Source organism: Saccostrea echinata, unplaced genomic scaffold (assembly GCF_033153115.1).
Source record: "Saccostrea echinata isolate AGI-Se365-2 ecotype Australia unplaced genomic scaffold, CSIRO_AGI_Sech_v1 ptg000022l, whole genome shotgun sequence".
Taxonomy (NCBI): domain Eukaryota; kingdom Metazoa; phylum Mollusca; class Bivalvia; order Ostreida; family Ostreidae; genus Saccostrea; species Saccostrea echinata.
Window position 1 is genome coordinate 18110076 of NW_026889771.1, and position 26143 is coordinate 18136218.

General features: G+C 33.6%; 1 protein-coding gene across 4 annotated transcripts in view; it reads left to right on the forward strand.

The window, feature by feature from the left end:
* The window catches only part of LOC133190567 (multidrug resistance-associated protein 1-like), a 962792-nt gene that overhangs the window by 280221 nt on the left and 656428 nt on the right, over positions 1–26143 (forward strand). For all 4 annotated transcript variants that reach the window (XM_061326266.1, XM_061326267.1, XM_061326268.1 and 1 more), the window contains one exon: positions 23525–23594. In XM_061326266.1, the coding sequence (XP_061182250.1) occupies positions 23525–23594 (70 nt within the window). The remainder of the gene's footprint in view (positions 1–23524; positions 23595–26143) is intronic.

Here is a 26143-nt window from a genome sequence, read left to right on the forward strand (position 1 = left end):
TTTGATACCGTAAACTCAATTCAGGCAAAAATTGGTTGCTACCTGTCATGGTTACCATGGCAACGTTTCCTAAAGTTTGAAAAATGGCTTTTTTCAACATGTTCAGAGCCCCATAGTTAACGTTTGCAGCAAAATTTCAAACAAGTGGCAATGACTGTTTCTGAAAGTTGAAGGCCTGATGTCCTAAATGCATGATAAACATGTTTGGGAAATCAACTTTTACATATGGTACTATGGAGACAAAGTATTCAAAAGTAATAATTTCATTCATTCATCTTTATCAAGTCATACACTGAAAAATAAAAACAATTATGGGTTGAAGTGCAACCAAATAGGGTGAGTTAACCATGCATCGGACACATACCTTGCTTCGGACAACTTTAAGCAATAAACTTTCATTGATCTTGAGTCTCCCCATGTTTTTACTTGTTTCTGTCTTAAAGGTGAACATTTAAGCTTTTTAATGATGCCGATTTTTATTTTCATGTTGTGATAAAAATACCACAAGAATGGCCTTGAAATTACGTCATATTTTGCATCATCAAAGGGGAGAAACCAGAATTTTACTATTTTGCAATTTTAGAATTGTCGTTCTTTTAAATAGACGTCAACAGAATGAGTCGGACCTGAGTAAAATTTGTGAACGATTGACAATTTTTAAGAAATTTGTCAAAAATTTTACTTCAATGTTTGTATAATATTTTTAGAGCTGTTTTTAGCTCACCTGAGCTGAAAGTTCAAGTGAGCTTTTCTGATCACATTTTGTCCGTAGTCTGTCTGTCCATCTGTCTGTCTGTCCGTCTGTAAACTTTTCACATTTTCGACTTCTTCTCCAGAACCACTGGGCCAATTTCAACCAAACTTGCTACAAAGCATTCTTGGGTGAAAGGGGCTCAAGTTTGTTCAAATGAAGGGCCATGTCCTCTTCCAAGGGGAGATAATTGGTGAAAATTTGGTGTCATATTTTAAAAATCTTCTCAAGAACCATTGGGCCAGAAAAGTTGAAACTTAAATGAAACCTTCATTACATAGTGTAGATTCAAGTTTGTTCAAATCATGACCCCCCAGGGTAGGGTGGGGCCACAATGGGGGATCAAAGTTTTACATCAGAATATATAGGAAAAAATCTTTAAAAATCTTCTGAAGAAGAACAACAAAGCCACAATTAGTCATATTGATATGGAATCATTCTCAGGTAGTGTAGATTCAAGTTTGTTCAAATCATGACCCCTGGGGGTAGGGTGGGGCCACAATGGGGGATCAAATTTTTACGTAGGAAAATATAGAAAACAATTTTCAAAAATCTTCTTCTCAAGAACAACAAAGCCACAATTAGTTATATTGATATGGAATCATCCTCAGGTAGTGTAGATTCAAGTTTGTTCAAATCATGAACCCCCGGGGTAGGGTAGGGCCACAATGGGGGATCAAAGTTTTACATAGTAATATATAGTAAAAATCTTTAAAAATCTTTTTATCAAGAACAACAAAGTCACAATTAGTTATATTGATATGGAATCATCCTCAGGTAGTGTAGATTCAAGTTTGTTCAAATCATGACCCCCTGGGGTAGGGTGGGGCCACAATGGGGGATCAAAGTTTTACATAGTAATATATAGTAAAAATCTTTAAAAATCTTCTCAAGAACAACAAAGTCACAATTAGTTATACTGATATGGAATCATCCTCAGGTAGTGTAGATTCAAGTTTGTTCAAATCATGACCCCTAGGGTAGGGTGGGGCCACAATGGGGGATCAAAGTTTTACGTAGGAATATATAGAAAAAAATCTTTAAAAATTTTCTTCTCAAGAACAACAAAGCCACAATTAGTCATATTGATATGGAATCATCCTCAGGTAGTGTAGATTCAAGTTTGTTCAAATCATGACCCCCCCCCCCCCCCCCCAGGGTAGAGTGGCAGACATCTTTAAAATTCCATTTTCAAGAACAGCAAAACCATGATTAGTTATATGAATATAGAAGCATCCTCAGAAAGTTTAGATTCAATTTCATTCAAAACATGTCACCTGGGGTAGGGTATTCCTAGAACAGGCAATCAAAGCTTTACATATGAATATATAGGAGAAGAAATCTACTGACGAAGAAAGCAAGGCCATATTGACTCAGGTGAGCATTGTAGCCCATGGGCCTCTTGTTTACTAGTATGTTTATTTCACCGTACATCAGACACAAATTAACCATGCATCGGACACTTTTCGATGAAAGGGTAATCACTTCCATTTTCATATAAAACCCAAATGACAGCTGGTTTTATGGAAATAGAAAATAAAAACTCTAAATTTTCAGTGAAAATACAAGTTATCGATATATGACAACTAGAAGTGGACTCAATTTAATTCTTTAAACTAGATGGTGATAACTCACGAGACAAAGGCACGAGTTGCCATATTACTAGTACTGTAAAGCTTTTCTAAGGTGATGTGATGCAATAAATTTCTACTGAAGTACTGACGATGCACAAAAAGGTGATTTTGCAAGTCTAGGAGTCATGTTTTATCATCTCTAATAAGTCTCCAGTTCATATCTTTTGTCGTTCTTTAGGTCTGCCGCGGAGAAAATTCCATTTTAAAAATCAGGGAATTGCCTGGAACATTGAACCGGAAGTAAATTTTTCCAAAATGGCTTTTAAAAACAATGGCTTTTTAAAATGCACTGTTTCTGATAGTATGATAAAAAAAACACTGAAAATTTCTTGAGATATCACGTGAACAATATTTGTCTAAAAAATATTAATAATAATTATATTTATTTTCAATTTTCAAACAAATTATACATAAAGCATTCTGAAAAGAGCCTTTATTAACCTTACTTAAATCATCGAAGTATATTGAAAAACAAAAAAAAAATGTTAAATTTGGCTTTTTCATTCGCTTCCGGTAGTGACCGGAAGTAATAACAACGCACAAAAAAGAGATTCTGCACATCTAAAAGCCATCATCTATCATCTCTAACAAGTCTCCAGTTCAGTTTTATAGCCTTTTTTGAAAAAGAGGGGTGACAAAATTTCATTTCAAAATCAGAAAACTGTCCATAACTTGGAACCAGAAGTGAATTGTTCAAAACTTCTTCCATATGTATCAATGGCATGTAATAGCGCATTATCCCTGAAAGTTTGACGAAAAACCACTGAATAGTTCTCAAGAGAGCGCGTGCACAGTATTTGTCTAAAAAATATTAATAATTATAAAATTTATTATCAATTTTCAAACAAATTATATATTATGCATTCTGAAAAGAGTCTCTATTAACTCTACTAATATCATCAAAATATATTGAAAAACAAAAATGTTGAAAAATTCTACTTTTTAGCTCACCTGAGCCAAAGGCTCAAGTGAGCTTTTCTGATCAAAATTTGTCTGTTGTCTGTCGTCGTTGTCATCATTGTCGTTGTTGTAAACTTTTCACATTTTCATCTTTTTCTCAAGAATCACTGGGCCAAATTTAACCAAACTTGCCACAAAGCATCCTTGGGTAAAGGGGATTCAAGTTTGTTCAAATGAAGGGCCATGCCCTCTTTCAAGGGGAGATAATTAGGAATTAGTGAAAAAATAATGGCATCATTTAAAAATCTTCTTCTCAAGAACCACTGGGCCAGGAAAGATGAAACTTATGTGGAAACATTCTCAGGTAGTGTAGATTCAATTTTGTTCAAATCATGACCCCCGGGGGTAGGGTGGGGCCACAATGTGGGATCCAAGTTTTACATAGAAATATATAGGAAAATATCTTTAAAAATCTTCTTCTTAAGAACAGTAAAGCCAAGATTTATATGGAAACATCCTCCGGTAGTGTGGATTCAAGTTTGTTCAAATCATGACCTCCGGGGGTAGGGTGGGGCCACAATGGGGAATCAAAGTTTTACATAGATATATATAGGAAAATATCTTTAAAAATCTTCTTTAGAACAGCAAAAGCATGATTGGTCATATTTATATGGAAGCATCCTCAGGTAGTGTAGATTCAAGTTTGTTCAAATCATGACCCCCGTGGGTAGGGTGGGGCCACAATGGGGGATCCAAGTTTTACATAGAAATATATAGGAAAATATCTCTAAAAATCTTCTTCTTAAGAACAGTAAAGCCATGATTGGTCATATTTATATGGAAGCATCCTCAGGTAGTGAAGATTCAAATTTGTTCAAATCATAACCCCCGGGGGTAGGGTGGGGCCACAATGAGGGATCAAAGTTTTACAAGAAATATATAGGAAAATATCTCTAAAAACTTCTTAAAAACAGTAAAGCCATGATTGGTCATATTTATATGGAAGCATCCTCAGGTAGTGAAGATTGAAATTTGTTCAAATAATAACCCCCGGGGGTAGGGTGGGGCCACAATTGTGGATCAAAGTTTTACAAGAAATATATAGGAAAATATCTCTAAAAACTTCTTAAAAACAGTAAAGCCATGATTGGTCATATTTATATGGAAGCATCCTCAGGTAGTGAAGATTGAAATTTGTTCAAATAATAACCCCCGGGGGTAGGGTGGGGCCACAATTGGGGATCAAAGTTTTACATAGAAATATATAGGAAAATATCATTAAAAATCTTCTTCTTTAGAACAGCAAAAGCATGATTGGTCATATTTATATGGAAGCATCCTCAGATAGTGAAGATTCAAGTTTGTTCAAATCTTGACCCCCGTGGGTAGGGTGGGGCCACAATTTGAGATCAAAGTTTACAGAGGAATATATAGGAAAAAGTCTTTTTCTCAAGAACAGAAAAGCCATGATTAGTCAAATTGATATGGAGGCATCTTTGGGTAGTGTAGAATGAAATTTGTTCAAATGAGGGCCCCCGGGGATAGGGTGGGGACACAATGGGGGATCAAATTTTTACAAATGAATATATGGGAAAAAAATCTGCTGCTCAAGAATGACAAAGCCATTTGTTATATTGATATGAAAGCATCATCAGGTAGTTTAAAATTCAACACCCCCCTCCCTGTAAACTTTTCAATACTGTACTGATTTTTGCTTTTTTTCCTAGCCAATGTGCTCAGGTGAGTGATGTGGCTAATGGGCCTCTTGTTTAATTTGCTGCCGGTAGCGACCGGAAGTACTGACGACACACGATAAGGTGATTCCACAAATCTAAAAGTCACATTCTATGCTCTCCAGTAAGTCTCCAGTTCAAATCTTTAGCCGTTCTTTAGATATGCTGCGGACAACATTCCATTTAAAAATCAGGAAATTGCCCGTAACTTGGAACCAGAATGGAATTTTCCAAATTTTCCTTGTGATGAACAAGGTTCACATAATGACTAATTTTTCCTGAAAGTTCCACGGAAAATCACTGAATAGTTTCCGAGAAAATGCCTGCACAAAATTTGGTCAAAAAAATAATAATAACTAGATACTTATTTCCTAGGCAATAACAGGTCTTCCGTTTTCTTGACTTCTTTGAAAAAAAAACCCATAATCTTCTCAATAAGATTACTCTAAATAATTAACAAAAGTTATCTCAAGGCTTCCAAAGATATGTAAATACAGATAAAAACATATGGAATTAGTTTTCTGTTTTCTTTATGTACGTCGTCTTGAATGAAAGTGCTCCAAACGAATAAAATTTTCATTCTACACCTAAATTGTTCACAACTGATCGTCCCTAAAAGTTTCCATGAAAAACTACTCATGTTTGAGACAACTTATGGTTTTTTGGTTGGCACTTCCAATGAAACATCTTTCGAATCTGCGAAAAAAAATGCAATAAAGTGATGCAATTTTTAATTAAAAAAAGAACAGTTGAAATTTTCGATTTCTTTGATCACTTCCTGTGACGACTGGAAGTGACGGCTGACGCTCTGAACCCAAATGGTTTTGGCTACTACTAAAGGTCTGTCGCTCTTATAGGTCTGGTGTCTTAATCTCTTACCATTTCCGGGATCTTGCTCAGACAACTTCTCATTTTGAGGACAGAAAAACACGTGACCGGAAGTGAATTTTACAAAGATATTTGACGTTACTCTAGACATTTGCAGTCTGAATAACATATTTAAAATTCTTTTCAAATACTTTATCTACACAAGATATTAATGGGAAAGAAAAATACTCAGTTTATGTAGTTTTTCTCTTATAACCGGAAGTTGACTTTTTTGTTTCCGGTGGGACCAACATTTTTCAAAACTACAAAAGAGATGCAATAATGTGATGTAAGTATTGATTTAAAAAGGGAAAGTTGAAATTTAACGATTTCTTTGATCACTTCCGTAAGCGACCGGAAGTGCCGACGACCTTTTGGCCCCTTATTATGCAACATATGACCTTTATTTTATAATGTATCGTAGCAAAGTTGCGCATTTTTGCTTCAGTAATTGAAAACTTTAAGATTATTGCTATAATCTTAGTTTATATACATGTAAATCTGTCATTATAATCTTCAGTCTTTAAACTATGTCAATATGCATATTCTGTGTTATCATCGAGATATACCCTATCAGGGCCTATCTGTTGTTTATTTATAACTTAGCCTCGTTTTCAGTTTCACCATCTTAGTGTCAGTAGCCATTGTGGAAATTTTTTCAACTTTCTATCAACTACCATCGTTCCATTTACAAAGGGAATTACTGCAAGATCATGATTTTTCAATTTCAGTAACATCAGTTTCGTCTTTTTGTGGAAAGTTTTTATGCATTCATGAGTTATTTTTGTGATTTGTTGAACTTTAACGTTTGACCTGGAAGTTATGTCTATGGTTTGTCGAACTCGGAAACAAACAAACTTAACCATGTCTAATAACGACAACCCTAATAATTGGACAGTTGCAGAATTGAAGAAAAAACTTTCAGAGAATGGAATAAACATTAATATGCATTTAAGTCACAGTGTACTCAAAAGAATTTATTTAGATAACATCCAGTCTGTACAGGGTCAACAATCAGACGATCAGGAGATTCAGCCAGCAAACATTACTGATGGTATTCAAGGTGGTGATAATCGCGATAACTTTCAATCAGTTCGTAATTCTTTGCCTTTTGTTGCACCTGTTTCTACAGATAGTTCCATTATTGGGGGCACGCGCGCTGCGAGCGTTGAGGTTTATCCGGAACCAGGAGTGCCAAGCGGCAGAGTTTTAGCTGCTAATCCACTTCCGCCCAGCTCTACACTTCCTACAACAGCAGAGATGTCAGAATTGGTCATCCTCAGTACTTTGCAGTTATGTCAGCAAGCAATTAGCTCATTAATTCAATCGAACAAAATTAACGAAGCAAAGTATAGTCTTCAAACTGCCATGACTTCTACAACAAACACCGGGACTCCAGCTGTTAACATTTCTGATGTGGATATGGTGTTGCCAGAAATATGTGCCGATATTCTGGCAGGTAAGGATGTTAATTTAAACATTCTCCTGATCCCGAATTATACCACTCCTTCGCAGAAGAAAACGATGAACATCTTACACGCAGTCTATCTTTAGATGAGTTTATCTTTGCCTTTAGAAGGTACCAAAAAATCATGTGTTCTGCCTTTCCTAACAGGTCTAATGAGCTAGATGGTATCTTTCACACATTATAGAGACTGCTAATGTATGGCCTGACAAATTCTATGAGTACCATCAAATGTTTTCGAGTAAATGAGCAGCTATGCTTCTACATAAAAAACATAAAAATTGACTGGGCTAAGGGAGATTTCGAATTGAGAACCTTAATATGTGCTGGGTCCTCTGTTAAATCGTGTGATGCTTGTGGCTCTAACATTCACTCCTCAGGTATGTGCCCACGTAGAAATGTAAGAAAACAAAACACTCGCCCTTATTCAGGGTCAAAAGGGTATCGTCAACAGAAAGATATCCATGGCAGAGAAATTTTATTCCACGATGGTGAACAAATCTGTAATAATTACAACTCTACGAAAGGCTGCAGCAAACCATATTGTAAATATGCTCACATTTTTACAGCATGCAAGGCTAATGAACATCCTAAACAAAAAGCTACTAGCAGTCAACCTAAACAAAATACCAAATGACTAAATGAACAACTGACATGCATAAATGTTGACAAACTTAGATTTGAACTTTCTCCATATCCAGACAAAAGTTTTGTAAATTACTTGTGTTCTAGTTTAGAACAAGGTTTTGATACCTTACTTGTTGATAACAATTTACAAACTTTTGAATGCAAAAATTCCTTGTCTGCTCGACAGAATCCAATCGTAGTTGATGAACTTTTAAAAACTGAACGTGACAACCCATATCGAAAATGAATACAAAAACAATACAAGAAAAAAATACTAAAATAATACAAAAAAAGTATATTTTTAATGACCAAATTTGGAACCCTCTAAATCTTGGTTCCAATTTAGGTCAAAAATAATAGACTTTCTAAAAGCCAAACACAGAAAAATATATTTTTAATATACTTTATTTTTTCGAAATAATACAGAAATGATACACATGACCTGTAAAAACGTATTGTTTTTGTACTTCTGTATTATTTCTCTATTTTCCTCTCCAAAGTATAAAAATAATACAGTCCATAGAAAAGTATAGAAAAAATACAGAATGTATTAATTTTGTATTAGCATATATTATTTTTGTATTTTTTCACCTTTAAGAATTAAAATACAAAAAAAATATAGAATATATTAATTTTGTATCACATATATTATTTTTGTATTTTTTCATCTGAAACAATTAAAAGTACAAAAAAGATATAAAATATGAAAATAATACAGTACACAAAAAAGTATGAAAAAATATAGAATGTATTAATTTTGTATTAATATGTATTGTTTTTGTATTTTTATCAGCATGAAGGATTGTATTTCAAAAATATCAAAAAAGTACAAGAATGATAGACAAAAAATACATTTAAATGCTTAAAATAATACAAAACAGTTTTAAAAACTACAAAAATGATCATGGGCAAAAAATTGTTATTTGAAGAAAAGGGGTTGGAGATCGAGGTTCTTAACAGCATCTATTGATTGTTATTCAAAAATCTTTTATTTATTTGAAATATTTGTTAAATAACAATTTGAGTAACTCAGTCAGATTACCTTTAATGTTCAAATAGCTAATTAAAAAGTAATTAATGTGGTCAGGCTACTGATTCAGCTACCAATTGTAGTCTTTCTTTTTACATATAATCTGCTCTTCTACAGTCTTGATCTTTTTCACAAGTTTAACTAATCCTGTTTTCTTGGTACTTTTACCAAATGTTTCAATCTTCTCTCTGCTTTTGTATGGAAAAAGGTAGAGGAGTGTTTACTTTGTTGCAGAAGTCCATCTTCAAATCACACAACCTGTCATCTCATCTGACTTCATCACTGTGAAATATAGAACAGAATGATATAGTAATAAAATTAATAATAAAATTTAATGAACCATTACCTCAACAAAACACACATTTTCACATCCAAAATAATTCTCTATAGATTTTGTTTAGCTCACACACCTGCAATACTTTCTTGAGAGGGATCTTCTTCCTCCATGACTAATCGGCTTTTCTTCAATGTTCTGCTGACTAAAATTAACAATAATTACAAATTGAAATTCCAAAAGATCCAGCAGAGTTCACCAAATTCCATACAATTGTACCATTGAAATTACTTTTCTTTAATCTGGGGTTTCTTAGGGGACAACCATTTGATTTGACAATCTGGATAAAAAAAAAGGGGGGGGGGCTGATTTATAAAATATTTTTTAAAAAATATTTGTAATAAACAATCTGTCCTTGTAAATGTTGAAAGAGTAAACAAAATGTGTGCCCCAATGTTATTTAAATAAACTGCCCCTTCCCCGAACCCAACCTAACCCCCCCCCCCCCCCCCCCCCCCACCACCACCACCAAATTTGAGTTTATACAAATTACGGAATTGTTTTTGAAGGGAAAATAAATAATTCGTCTCTGGTAAACTTGAAAAAATTGAAATGAATTAGAACTAGGAAGCCGAAGGCTTGAAAATTACCCCTATCTTCCACCCCTCCCTCCCCAATCAGAATTTATCACAAAAACCCTTGTTCCCCACATGGCCAATAACCGTACTATTTTATCTTTCTACAATACTACAAAATGGGTAAAAAAAGGCATTCTTTGATCCTCTATCTTTGTACTAAGTTATTATTTAAAAAACTGAAACTTTAATGTGCTAAAATATACATAATCTTATCGCAACTGTCGTTGTTTACACCAGAAAAGTCCTGATATGATGCCTAAAAAACGTCAGTCTCCTTATGTATTTGGTTTTCTTGGTTCATAAATATGATCCTGTGTATCATGATTATGCTGAACTTCTGTTTTTCGATCCATTTTACTCGCAAGCAAATGGTAGTTTATTCAAAATCACCTCCAGCTTTCTCAACACGTCCCGGGAAGAATTTTCAAAATGGCGTGGGTGAAATATTGTTGACCAATCAGAGAACAGTATGGAAGAGTTTTAAAATCTGACCAATCATATTGTGTCATATATACGAAAATTACCGATGTTGAGATTGGAACAATTAGAGAAAACATATTTACACAGTTTTAAATATCTTGAATCAAGTGAACAAACCTAAAATTATGTTAGAAAATAATGATGTTCAATTTACTCGTCAGAATCATTTTTTTATTCCTTACAGAATTTACTGATTACGAAACATCGTTATTTCCGGTCATCATTTCCACTGAGAGCAGCCATTTTTATATTCAAGTTGACCTGTGAAGTAGACCATAAAGTTCAAATATAATGATCAAAACGAGCGGGAGATACATAAGATATAGCCTTTTTGACGGTGTCGCATAATTTACGTTCCGGGTAACTTAGCGTTCCGGCCGGAACGCTAAATACCTATAATATTGGTTCCGGGCTATAATAAACGTTCCGGCCCGCGTAAGTTTGGTTCCGGCCATAATAAACGTTCCGGGCATCCAAGCACCCTTTTAAAAACTTTTTTTATAATTAATATTTACAAATAATTTGGATTTTTTCTTTCTCTTAACGGGTTATACGATGCAGCAGCATTTAAACGTATATCGATTTAGAAGAAGTCCCAATATATACGTAAATTAATACATGTACCAATACTATAATCCATGGGATTATACGTAATTATGTTGTTTCTTTGTAAACAAAAGAACGCGAAGGTGTGAAACTTGTTTACATTGATATATCCCATCATGTTGTTTTATGACTCCCTTCTATCGATACAATATGCAGTCATGAGAATCGCTGTGTCATTTCCGCAATTTTAAAGGAGTTTTAGGCAAGGGGCACCCTGATCAGCTGGTAATGCTGATAGATGAATTATATTTACGATTAAAAAAATTATTGGATAATATTTTAATGTCTTTATATATTTTTTTTCAAACACCCATTGCGTTCTTGTAAAGCCTACTATATCATTAAATCACAATACATGAATGAACACAATAAGAGATGTATGGGCGAAGGACTTGCAAAGGTGTGAATAGACATTAATTTCAGCGGAAAATTTATAAAGCATTTACATGTACTATGAAGAAAAACAATTTCCTGTAATAATTCAATAAAAATTTTTGTGGATTTTTTCTCGGATAAAATTTATTTTTTAAACAATCAATGTAATGCCAGCAAAGGTTTCAACGACACAGCTAAAAACTATATTGAATAAAACTCAACTCATTTCTATTTATAAAGGTAAGTGCAGGTATCAGCATTTGTAATAATGACTCTGAAGAGGAAATGTAATACAGATACAGATTTGTATTTTACAATCCTGAGAAATGAATAGTATTGTTAAGTCTGCGCAAAATCCTACACCCTCCCCCCGCAAGGGGCAGAAAACTTAGCCCGAGTGGCTAACGGAAGAGGCATAGATATAATCATATTTTACATAACAATTTGTTGAATGTCCATATGTATTTTAATTTCTGCTTAAATATCACATTTTTCGCTAAAATGTCCATTTTCCCCCGCTAAAATGTCGAACGCCGAGATTATCTACCATGTATTCAGAACTGTTTTGTCACCTACCTCAATTTTCAAAGGCATATCTGAATGATATATATAAATAAACGAAGTTTCAAAACAATAATTATTTGGAAAGAAGAAGAGATTACTCTGTAATTCTATTAAAACATGTTTTCCGCTATAGAATGCAGTGGAAAATGGAAAATATCCCTCCCCCCCCCCCCCCCCCCCCCCCCCCCCCCCCCCCCGTGAAACGAAAATGCGGCGTGTAGTTTTCGTCAGTTTAAAACTGCACAGCTCCATTTCAAGTTAGTCGAATTAGGCTTTCATCATATACTCTTGAAAATGAGACAGGACGACATAATAAAATACTTAGGGAGAGTGGAATTTGTAGAATGTATTAAAATGAACATGCGTAGATCTAGAAATATTTAAAAGGGGGGGGGGTGAAGATGAAATGAGAGTTGTTATAACGTACGAACGAAAACTTTAACGGGGAGGGGGCAGTGGTGAAGTAGAGGATGAATACCTTTTTGTTTTTAAATTGCCTGCATTTTGAAAAGCTTCTTTAAAAAATTGTCGAGAAGTATTACTGACAAAAGTCTTTTTTTCAAAAATTTACAATTATTAAGTGCTCACACCGTCCATGATCTCTGTAATTTTGGGACATATATACATTATGCTTTTAAGTTGAGAGAAAGTTTTTTCTTATATGATATGGTAATTCTCCATGATATCATTATACATGTATATGACGATTGTGTAATCTATAAAACTACCATACAATTAATGCCATTGTGTATTATTTTGCATTTGAAATGCGATAAGATATATGTCTACAGCAATTAATAATAGACTTTTAAAGCTAAAATTGAAAGATTATGTGTCAAAGAGACAGGGTTACATACTCACATTAAATACTGGAATTGTTTTAGATTAATGGTTAAAAAAAAGTTCAAACGCTTTAACGTAAACACATTAGGTAAAGTGAGAAGTAATAAAAAACAAAATGCATTTGTGAAACACTGATGCTCCCGCACGGCAGTCTTTTGTGAAGGGTAAAGTTTCTAAAGTACAAGTTAAACTCTAAGGTCAAGGTCAAGAGATCAAAAATGTTGTTTTCCAAAAAAGGACTTGTATCAATGAAAATACCTGTGAAATATGAAAGCCCAAGAACCAACCGTTCAAATGTTATATATGGCCAAGATTATAGTTTTTAAAAAGTGGGTCAAACTCAAAGGGTCAAAATCAACGATACCCAGGGAAAGGACAGTCGCATGAAATATACATGTGAAATATAAAAGCCCTAGTATGAAATGTCAAAAGTACGTTATGGCCAAGGTTAAAGTTAATTTTTTTAATAGTTCAAACTCCAAGGTCAAGGTCAAAATTGTTGGAATCCTAGAGAAAGTCTTGTCACAAGAAATACATCTGTGAAATTAAAATTACTCTGGCTATTGTAACCTGGAACGTCTATTATAACCGTTAACTTGGTTCCGGGGTTTTAAAGTGGGAGAAAATGAACAGGTAACAAATAGCTTTGAAATTATTCTTATATAAATATTGCATGTAGTTGAGTGCACCCCAAGAAAACCATTGTCAACCGAGGCACAGCCGAGGTTGACAATGGTTTTCGAAGGGTGAAAATTTTCACTGTTACATTCAACTACATGCAATATTTATTATATTATACTGAATTTTTATACAAATACATATAACAGTGTTGCAATGTTGCATGTTGCAACGCTGGAGGGCGTGGCTTCATCATTCAGCGGGTAATCGTGTTTTTTTTTTTAAAAACAAAATAATGTTTCTCGACGAATCAATTTTAGCTAATTTACATGAAAGTATAATATCAGAAATTGTAACGCGGAACATAATTTATGGTTCCGCGCTACTTTATCTTCGTAATAATGTGGAGAAGAAACAACATAGTAACAAAAGATGTTTGAAAATACACAGCAATTGTAACCCGGAACGTTAATTATGACCATAATTTTAGTTCCGGGCTACTTTTTCTTTGTAATAAAGTGGGAAATAAAACAACCTAGTAACAGAAATATTTGAAAGTACTCTCAGCAATTCTAACCGGAACGTTAATTATGATCATAATTTTGGTTCCGGGCTATTTTAACTTCGTAAGAAAGTAAAAAAGAAACAACCTAGTAACAAAAGATGTTTGAAAATACATAGCAATTGTAACCCGGAACTTTTATTATGACCAAATTTTAGTTCCGGGCTACTTTATCTTTGTAATAAAGTGGACAAGAAACAACCTAGAAACAATGATATTTGAAAATACTCTCAGGAATTCTAATCAAGAACGTTAATTATGACCATAATTTTGGTTCCGGGCTACTTTATCTTCGTAATAAAGTGAAAAAGAAACAACCCAGTAACAAAAGATGTAAATACATAGCAATTGTAACCCGGAACGTTAATTATGACCATAATTTTGGTTCCGGGCTACTTTATCTTCGTAAGAAAGTAAAAAAGAAACAACCCAGTAACAAAAGATGTTTGAAAATACATAGCAATTGGTACCCAGAGCGTTTATTATGACCATAATTTTAGTTCCAGGCTACTTTATCTTTGTAATAAAGTAGAAAAGAAATAATCTAGTAACAATGATATTTGAAAATACTCTCAGGAATTCTAACCCGGAACGTTAATTATGATCATAATTTTGGTTCCGGGCTACTTTATCTTCGTAAGAAAGTAAAAAAGAAACAACCTAGTAACAAAAGATTGACGTTAATTAATTTTTATCCGTAATAAATTAATTTTTCTTCGTGAAAAAGTGGAAAAGAAACAACCTAGTACATGTAACAAATATGTTTGAAAATACTCTATGCAATTGTAACCCGGAACGTTAATTCTGACAATAATTATGGTTCTGGACTACTTTATCTTTGTTATGAAGTGGAACAGAAACAAGTTAGATACAAAAAAGTTTGGAAAAAACTTTACCATTATCTTTTTATAAGGTGGAATAATATGAACAGGAAACAAAAATGTTTGATATTACTCTCAGAAATTGTAACCTGGAATAATAATTATTTTTAATTTGCAAATGATAAAAAAAAAATAATTAACAATCTTACATTTTTGCAGATGCTATAATTTAAACTCCTCCATTTGGGGGGGGGGGGGGGGGGGCTCTTGGTTGTTGTGGAAGTCTCGCACCTTATTAAGGTATCATACCGGTAACTGACCAATGAAAATGAACTTAGAACTCAATTGTAGTTCCATACATATAAAATTATTATTTTTTCCTTTTGAATTTTGTTTTATTTCCTTCCAGTCTATTTTTACAATTTTGGTACCTGTATCTAGTGTATTTTACATATTTTGTAAACAAATAAAGGTTTTTGACAGGAACTATTTTTTTCAGGGCATAGGAGGCTACTTCCTGGGGTAGAAGTTTATTTTTCTTTGACTAAGAAAACGGAAAACTTAGGATCCACCCCCTCAAATCTGCTGCCGTTAATTGTCTCGCCAGCGTTCCATCGCTGTGGAAAAATGGACGGGATTTCTTGGCATGTCCCAAATATATTAAGGGGTGGGTGGGTAGGACATGCATGGAAGTTACAGAAAAGTGCATTTCAAGGCCTTTAAAACATAAAAAAAATATATCATTTAAAATTTGCTAAAACATTTATCTTATTAAAATATTAATTTGAGCTAATTCAGTTTACCTCACTGCTATTTTCACAATCAACATGGCTGCTCTTTACTTTTCATATTTCAACCTTGTTTTTTTTTCTTCCTACGGTCTTAAGAAAACAACAACAACATAATTTTCATTAATTACTTGTGTTTGTTTATTCTAAGGGAACAAACCAGATCGTTATGTTTTCATGTTTGTTTCATTGCAGAATAAACCACATATTCATGAAGTATCCATAATAATTTATCACAAAAAAACTATATAACTGTCTTCATCAGTGAATTATATATTTTATGTTTCTTTATTTCTAATGGGATATAAACGATATTTTCATGCCATTTTAGTGATAACATCTATGAGGAATGGATCGAAGCCATGTATTCGAGGCTCGACATTGCAGTACGTGTAATATCATTTAAACAGAGAATGCATCTCCATAAATACATATACCATTTTGTATTTAATTCTTTACTTTATCAGATTATAAAATGAACTGATCAAATTTATCTTTAACATTGTGCTTCTTTTTAGGTTTGTGTAATCTCAGTCTAGTTTATCTTCTATCCTCTTTACCCTGTAAATACCGGGTCTGCGTGCATTCAAGCGAGAAATTCACACCTGACATGCACTAAATAAACAAAGGGACTTAATTTGTATGCATTAGATAAACAAAGCCTTTCATGCGACCAAATTTTATTCGGTATACATGTATCAGAAAGCGTATTTCACCATCTTTACTTAGGCTATTTATTTATTTTTAAAAATGGCTGTAAAAAAGGGCATGACGCCTTATAAAAAGAACATTGCGCCACATGAAAATGGCATGCCGCTGCGCCATTCTTAATCCTCAAGGGAAAAAAAAAACCCCTACTTCTAAGGTTCGGTATAGAATGAAAACTGGACGATAATAATTCAGAGATACCGCGATTCGAAGATTGCAGCCATGGCCGGAACCAAACTTACAGTAAAATCCGGAACAAATATTATGATTTTAAGGTTCCGGCCGGAACGCAAAGTATCCGGAACGTAAATTATGCGACAACGGACAATTTAACTCATATGCATGGTACCAGTGATTGAAATAATGTTTAACAACTATCCTTTACACTAATTTCACAATATTTTCTATATTTTATGAAATTCTTTCGTAATAATTTCTTATTTAATTTTTTTTTGAAAGTGGATAATAAAATAGTTCTATTCCATGTAATTGTAATAAGTACTGAATTAAAAATAATGTATACTAAATTGAGTTGTATAGTCAAGAAAACATCGTAGGTACTGTAATTAGTGGAACTCTCCATGTCTTTTTTTTTTTCTTGTTGGGATGTGTTTACATGGGTAAATCATGTTATTTTTATGAGTAGTATAACATGTACTCGTCTATTGTTAGCCTGCAGGTGGCCACCTGTGCTGTTGGCAATAGTTGTAAACACTCGGTTGTAAACACGCTGTAAAATTTTCAACACTAGAAGAAAGTCTGAAACTCTGAAACTTCAAAATTTACCGCGTGTTTACAAGTATCATGTACAGCACAGGTGTCCCCTTAGAGTATCTATCCCTTTCCAAATGACAATTTCACACCTAGTAAAGACATGTTTTAAAAAATGAAGAAATATGAAATTGTTTAGATAACAAATTTAAACTACTGAAGTTTTCTGTTCTAAATATCAATTAAATGTAAATAGTATAAAAGCAACCTTTTATAGCCAAGTAGTGGTCTTAATTAATAAAATCTGAGAAAAAATATTAATTCCAACAGACTTATTGCAAGGACATTCTGTAAATTTTCCTAAGTTCAAAGAAATACAAATTTCAGTAAAAGAAAACACCAAGTCCAAAATAAATATAAAAGAAATACATACTGACTGTATAGTATTTTTTGAAAAATTATTAAGTCCAAATTTAATACAAAAATAATACAGACTAACTGTATGTAATTTTCTGTAAAATTACTAAGTTCAATTTTAATACAAAAATAATACAGATTAACTGTATGTAATTTTCTGTAAAATTACTAAGTTCAATTTTAATACAGAAAAAATACACTTGAAAAAAACTAAGTCCAGAAAAATACAAAAATGATATACTGAAAATAATCTAAGTCCCAAAAAATACAAAAATAATACCCTGTAAAAATTCAAAGTCAGATTTTAATACAAAAATAATCTACCTATTTTTTGGTGATACAAAAAAAAAATATTTTTTCTGTATTAATTTTAAACAATACGAAAATGATTGTATTAAAAATATATTAAAAATATACTTTTATGTATTATTTTTTGATATGGGAAGGGATATGTTAAAGGACCCTTTTCGCTACCTCCCTTTAACTCCTACAGATCTAGAGTCAGCCCATTAGGAATAGCAACTCACAAATATTCTGGTAAAAAACGTTTGATCTTTGATTTGTCCTCACCACATAACAAATCAGAACCAAGTGTGAATAATCTTATCAACAAGGAACAGTGTTCTTTGTCATACGTGTAGATAGACGATGCAATTCAAATTATTCAAAAATTAGGCAAAGGTAGTCTCATGTGCAAAACAGATATGACAGACGCTTTTAAGCAAATTGCTATTAGTCCTAATCAGTGGCACCTCTTCTGCTTCAAATGGAAAAAGAACTATTACCACTATGTGCGGTTGCCATTTGGTTGCAGATCAAGCCCAAATTTTTAGACAATCTTTCGTCAGCTATTTGTTGGATTGCGAAGAATAATTATGGAATTGAAAATATCCTACACTTATTAGATGACTTTTTTTAACAGTAGATAAGCCAGAAACTTGTGGTGAAAGAACTATGGCTTTATTGTGTACAATTTTTCACAGACTTAATTTGCCCTTATCACCTAAAAAAACTGTAGGACCAACTTGTGAATTAGAATATTTGGGATAATTCTTGACACCATCAACATGCAAGCCAGATTACCCCTTGATAGAATTGATAGAATTACGTCATGCATTAGAATCATTCTATCAAAGAAAAGTTGCACAAAAAAGGAATTAGAACAACTACTAGGACATTTAAACTTTGCCTCCAGAGTAATCTTACCCGGTCATTTGTCTCTTATCTCTACAAACTCATGTCCTCGGTCAAAGAGAGTTACCACTATATACATTTGAACAAAGAGTGTAAGGCAGATTTATACATGTGGTTAGAATTCTTATCAAGCTGGAATGGTATTTCCATCTTTTATGATCCGTGTAAGGTAACGGCAGGCTCTATACAGTTTACTGATGCCTCTTCTACAATTGGATATGGAGGCTACTTCAAAGGACATTGGTTCTGTGATAGATGGCCAGTCAACCTACCTCATGTTGTTAATGAAACATTATCAATGGCCTTTCTAGAACTGTATCCCATAGTGGTTGCTACTTATCATTTTGAACAACTTTGCTTCTATGAAGCTATACAAATTCTCAATACTTTTTGAGATATCAGGAAAACACTTTTGGCCCCTCTAGCTCCCTTATGTTAGGGGCCAGGCCCTTATTGTTGATATCATTTGAAGGATCGTAACATTCTACACAACTTTTGTTCTATATGTTTTAACAAAATATTTACAGGTAAAAAGATACAGTGCGGTCTCGTTATTACGATGTTCATTTTGTCACGGGAAAATATCGTAATACCGAGGGCAACGTAATAAAAGTTCCCAATAAAATCCATTAAAACATCCTTTTGAAAGTTTGTTATTTTTGTGGAAGGTGTATTTTTGCCCTTTTGTTCCCTTCTTCTGTTCTAATTCCTAATCAAAACGCTAATACATATATAATTTATTAACAACTTATCTTGAAAGATATCTTCATGGTGATATTTTTTCTATTTCTTTCATTTTAAAAGAAATACGTATATTTCTTATAAAAACTTCGGCGATCTATCGGATCTTCATTTATCTACCGCCATTTCCTTACTTTTACTTTCGTTTCTGACTCTGTAGATAATGCGTTCGTAAAAAATTCAACAAGCCGTCTTCGTATTCAATTTATAGTCGTTTACTACATAACAACAACAATTTTTAGTGAGCTTTTGGGTGTTCAATGAGCTTAGAGCAGCAGTGAACAACTGATGAAAGAGTGTGACTGGCATATTTAAGGACAGAATTTGACAACGTACAAGCTATATGTCAAAATAAATTTGATTTTTTAAATTACTGAACAGAGTTCAATTAGCAGTTCAGCAATTATCGATTTGTATTTCTGCTGACACCTGTGAGGTAGTCCAAGCCACAATCAAAGCTGTTAAAACGTAAGTGAAGTTCAAATTTGGCCAAAATTATGTTTGATACCCAAGCTGTCCATTACCGCAATTTAATTGCAAACGAAATTACACAATACGTGTTTAACATACATACACAAGATTAAATGTAACCTTTTATTTAATAAATTAATTTTATTTATTAACCGAAGTATAAAAGATAAAATAAACTTTACAGACATAGATAAACTAGAGACTACGTTTATAAATAAACAGTTTAAATTTAATTGTTTAACAATGGCTTTGACACGATGTCTCCAGTTCTGCTGACCTGGCTAGAACAGTCAAGGTGTGTGCAGTCAAGCGTCACTAATCACCTAACGGCCCTGCAAAGTAACACTCTGTCAGAGCACAGGTGTTTCAATGTTTATTTAGGGTCTCCTTAAGTGTCTACCGTCGATCAACACTGAATAAACACGGAGTGAAAAAAATTTTGGACAGAATTTTTACATCGTAATACTGAGTCCCGGCATTTTAAGACATCATAATAAACGGTTCTATTTTGTATAGATTTGTTAAGAAATGGTTTTGTGCTTTGAATTTACAACGTAATAAGCGTTCGATCTTATAAAACCGTCACCGTAATAACGAGTCCGCACTGTATTACAGAAAAAGTGTTAGAAAAATTAAAATTCCCAATAGGACTTTTTCCGGGCCATAGCGAGTGCCGACGCGTGGCACTTCCAATAAAAATGAAATGCCTTCCACATATCTACAGAGATAGGTCTACCATACCTGAAAGTTTCATGTTTCTAACTAAAGCCGTATATGAGAAAATCTGCGGACAACCCGACCCTTCGAAAACCATTAAATCGGCAATATCTCCGGACCGGAAATGACATCATCAAAACAGAAAAAATCGCATAAGGTTCAACTGATGCTACATATGTCCTGAAAGTTTCATGGAAATCCATCGAGCCGTTTTCGAGAAATTGCGTGCACAAAATCAGTAAGAAAAAAAAAAACGATAATAATAATAAAAGTGAAAAAGAAACCTAAGAATAACAAGAAGGTCTTCCGCTGAAGACAGAAGACCTTAAAAATAGTGGAAAAGAAACCTAAGAATAACAAGAAGGTCTTCCGCTGAAGATGGAAGACCTTAATAATAGTAAAAAGAAAAGTGAAAAATCAACAATAGAATAATAGAGGTCTTCCACAGAAGACGGAAGACCCTAATAAGAAACAGTAGAATCACTATAAGGTCTTTCGTGAGAATGGAAGACCTTAAAAACAGTGGAAAAGAAACCGAAGAATAACAAGAAGGTCTTCCGCTGAAGACAGGACCTTAATAATAAGAAAAAGTAGAATTCTATAAGGTCTTCCGTGAAGACGGAAGACTTTAATAGGAAGAGGAAACAATAGAATCATTATAAAGTCTTCTGTGAAGATGGAAGACCTTAATAAGAAGAAGAAACGATAGAATCACTATAAGGTCTTCCGTGAAGACGGAAGACCTTAATAATAAGAAACAATAGAATCACTATAAGGTCTTCCGTGAAGACGGAAGACCTTAATAAGAAACAATTGAATCACTATAAGGTCTTCCGTGAAGATGAAAGACCTTAATAATAAGAAACAATAGAATCACTATAAGGTCTTCCGTGAAGAGGAAGACCTTAATAAGAAACAGTAGAATCACTATAAGGTCTTCCATGAAGATGAAAGACCTTGATAAATCTTTAAAATTCTTCTTCTAAAGAACAGAAAAAGTATGATTATTCATATTTATGTGACTGTATCCTCAGGTAGTGTAGAATCAAATTTTGTCAAGTTATAACCCCTGGGGTTTGGGTAGGGCCACAAAAGGCAATCATAGTTTTACAAAGGGGATATATAGGAAAAATCTTTTTCTCAGAAATATCAAACTGTTGCTGAGTCATATTTGTATGGAAACATCCTCTGGTAGTGTAGATTCAAATAATGATCTAGGGATGGGGGATGGGGCCAGACAGATTGATTAAAGTTTTACATTTATATATAGGAAAAATGTTTGAAAATCTTTTTCTAAAGAATAGCAAAGCTATGATTAGTAATATTAATGTGGAAACCAGCATTCGCAGTCATTGAAGATTCAAGTTTGTTAAAATCATGACCCCTTTTGGTAGGGTTTGGCCACAATATGTGATCTGAGTTTTGCAAAAGAATATATAGGCTGATGAAAAACAGAAGGACCGAATTACTGAGGTGAGCGTTGCGGCCCATGGGCTGATTGTTGATATTTAAATCAGGGCTTTGGGCTGGCCATTCAAATGTTGAAAATTGCTCTCAAAATCTTTCACTATTCTTGCTCTATGCAGGAGTATTGTGATCTTGAATTATATACCGATTGTCTGGAAAATGCCTAGCTATAATAGAAAATACATGAAAATACATGAACCTTAATTGAAAAAAATATATATTTTGTTAAGAAATTATTTATCAATATGATTGGCCAGTTAATCAATCTGAACATCTTGTGATTTACTCACTGGCAATTCTTTATTCAATTGCCAACCCTATATATAGCTTTAGCTAGGGTCCAGGCAATATTTTAATAGATTCAAGTTTGTTCTAATCATAACACCAGTGGGTAGATTGGGGCCACAATGAACAAGGTTTAACATAGGAATACTGTTTAACATGGTTATAAATAGGAAAAATCTTTTAAAATTTTCTGCTCAAGAACAGCAAAGTCAGATGAGTCATAATTTATTTAAGTTTCTTCAAATCATTACTTTGAAGTTAAGTTTGGGCTCCTGTGGTCAAATTTTACATATTAGGAATACATACATGTATAGGGGGATCTGCCGCTAATGATGGGGAAAATGTGCTGATGAAGAACAGCAGGACCATAGTGATTTGAGTGAGCATTTAGGCCCATGGGCCTCTTGTTTTCAGTTCCTTAAGTTTTGAAAAAAGATTTGCCCAAGTGCCTTACTAACACTGATGACAAAGATCATATATTTTTTTATCCCATGTTTACCCCTTTATCCCATGGATATGACTCATTGGATATTTTTTTCATATCCCACAGTTCTAGTTGTGACGTCACAATGGATTTTGCTTTAGCGTGATGAAGAAAAATAAAGTGGATGCCTATATAAAACAGTGTAAAACATTGGTTGCGAAGTATTAAACATGGGATAAAAAGAATCTCCCATGATTTGTAGTTGGATATGACTTTTATCCAACTCGTGTGTTTTTATCCCCTTGCCAAGGCTCAGGGATAAAAAACACACAACTTGTTGGATAAAAATCATATCCAACTACAAATCATTGGAGATCCTATATATATTTTATTCCACAGAAGAAAAATTCTGGAGTAGGGCATGTAAAAATTGGTATGGTCTTTGTAGAGTAAGTACATGCACATTGGCCAACAGGCATTTGTTTTGTGAAGGCTGTAAATTCAGTTAAGTTTGTTTAGTCATAACCTCTTTGGACTAGGGTGGGGCCACAATTGGTGATACAAGTTTTACACAGAAATACAGTGTGTATAGAAAACGATATTTAATATAAATCTTCTGAAGGACAGCAAAGTCATGAATAATTGTACTAATATCATATGGAAGCATCCCCAGGTTTTCTGGTTCAAGTTTTTCAAATCGTGGCCCTTAGTGGGCTTCAAGTGTATTGCACAGATTTTATATATGAATGTTACATTAATAAGTCAACATAATTCATACATAGTCAGGCACATTGTTATGTCTTGTAATTTCAGAATATGCTGTTGTGATTGAAAATGGTACATTTGCTTGGGAGAAAGTCTCAGGAACAGTGACTTTAAAGAAGTGAGTTTACAATGTATTTGATAGACTAGATTGAAAAATTATCTTGTCTATAACTAATGTTAGTTAATTTAAAAAAATGATATATAGGAAATAGTTACAAATTCCCCATTGTCATTTGATTTGAAATATTTTTAAAAAGTTCTTTGCCATTTCTGCATTTAAAGGAAGATTTTCAGAATGAATCTTATTTACAATCAATGACAACAAAAAGTTTTAGCCTCACTGGAACATTCATTTATCAACTCATGAAATTGCAAGTTATTATAAACATTTTTTTTAAATTTAGAGATCAATATACTAATGGGATAGGCAACTCTCACAAAACTGGTGATATTTTTCACTTCATGAGATTTTGTGTGTCAATTTTTATTTAAGAAGTCTTTAATTTTTATACACCCGTCTTAAAATGGGACATTTTATATTATGTCTATCTATAAGTCTGTCAGATTTTTCGTGTCCGGCTCATAACTTTAATTCTATGAGCCCTAGAATTATCAAAGTTTGTCAGCTGATACATGTACATATTGGGTAGAAGTATGTCACACATTGATAATAGGTCACTGTGAGCTTTAATTTAATAATGCTTTGACTAAATATAGAAAGATCCTGTCCGGCTGATAACTAGAAAATTTTACGACCTAGAATCATCAAACTTGTTCAATTAATGCATCCTAGGAAGAAGGTGTGTCACTTGCTACTTGAAGGTCACTGTGACCTTTAAATTAAGGTGATTTTTTTTTTTTAAATGTATTTTAACTTTTTATTTACCAATCCCAACAGATGTAAGAGTATTGCAGTAACATTATTAAAAAATTTGAATCACAATCATACACATTTTTTCCCATTATGTCTTTTAGAGCAGTCTATAAGAAAAAACTTCACTTCTCCATGGGTGTAATAATCAAGCAATGCATGGCCATGGAAAATTCTGATAACAGAAAATTGCATGTCAAATTAGAGGTTGATTAAATAATGAGTTTAGTGAAAGGATTTCTGGTAAAAGCATAATCTCTGATCAAGCAGGTGATTTATCATTTCTCATGGGAATTTGGCAGAGAAATCTATCCTCTTAACTGCAATTAATAGTTCAAGTGTGTCAGATTAAAAATTTCTTTTTGACTAGCCATTACTTTCAAAACACATTCGTTGTAAAGTAATTAAAACTAATTTGATATTGTATGATATATATTTTTTAGCTCATCTGAGCTGAAAGCTCAAGTTAGCTTTTCTAATCACCTATTGGCCAATTTTAGCCAAAGTTGATAGAAAGCATCCTTGGGTGATTGGAAGTTTAAATTGTTAAAACGAAGGGCCAAGCCTTCTTACAAGGGGAGATAATCAAGAAAAGACAAAAATAGGGTGGGGACATTTTTTTTTATCTTCTCAAGAACTACTGGGCAAGAAAAGCTGAAACTTAATTGGAAGCATCCTGGGGTAGTGTAGATTCTAAATTCTTCAAATCATGGTCCCTGGGGGTAGAGTGGGGTCACAATAGGGAATCAAAGTTTTACTTGAAATATAAAGGGAAAAAAATTTAAAACCTTCTTCTCAAGAACCACTCGGCCAGAAAAGCTGAAACTGATTTGGAAGCTTCCTGAGGTAGTGAAGATTCTCTGTTCTTCAAATCATGACCCCTGTGGGTAGGGGGGCCACAATCAGTATTACAAGGGGGAAAATTTGGTGAAGAATTGCAGATCCAAAGTTACTCAATTGAGTATTCTGGCCCATGGGCCTCTTGTTTCAATTTTAATTTTTATATACTGAAAGGAAAAAGAATGCAGGGTAAACTTTTTAGGTGAAATAGGGTTATATTTTTTCAGACGTATTTTTCAGTATTCCTATCTAACATTAAATTTCATTTTTAATAAACATGTAACCAAAATTTCATTTGATTTTCCCAATAATTCATATGACGGTACCCCCCAAAAGCGAAAATTGAAAATTCTCATTATCTCACATGTCTCCCTCGTGCATCTGTCACAGCCTTGATTCTCTCATGCGAGGAGTTCATCAGTGTGGTTATCCTTCTAATAGGGATATTATTCAACCCTTCCGACAAGACAGCCCTAAGTTGATTGATACCAGCTTGGGCATTTTGAACCCTATCGTCCACATAGTCCTAAAGAAGTGCGATGCGGAAAAGATGGACTTTATGGAGACTAGTTAAGTGGATGAATGTGATAGTTTGCGAAAAAGTCGACAAACCCTGAGAGCATTGGGATGGGGGTTAACATGCCGAAAAATAGGCAAACGACGCACTAGTGCATGAGTGAGAGGAACACCAACGTAAAGTTACGAGCTCACAAACCAAAATCCCATAATCGATTTCCTTCAGTTTTGGGGTGAATGAAACGACTATCATAACCTACTGTAATACAGTATCCGCATCGTTATTCTTTACAGGATACATGATACGATAAGATACACGCACAATACGATAGGATAAATGCACGATACGGTAGGATACACGCACGATACGACCGGATACATGCACGATAGGATAAACACAAAACACGATAAATGCAAAACACGATAAACTCAAAATACGA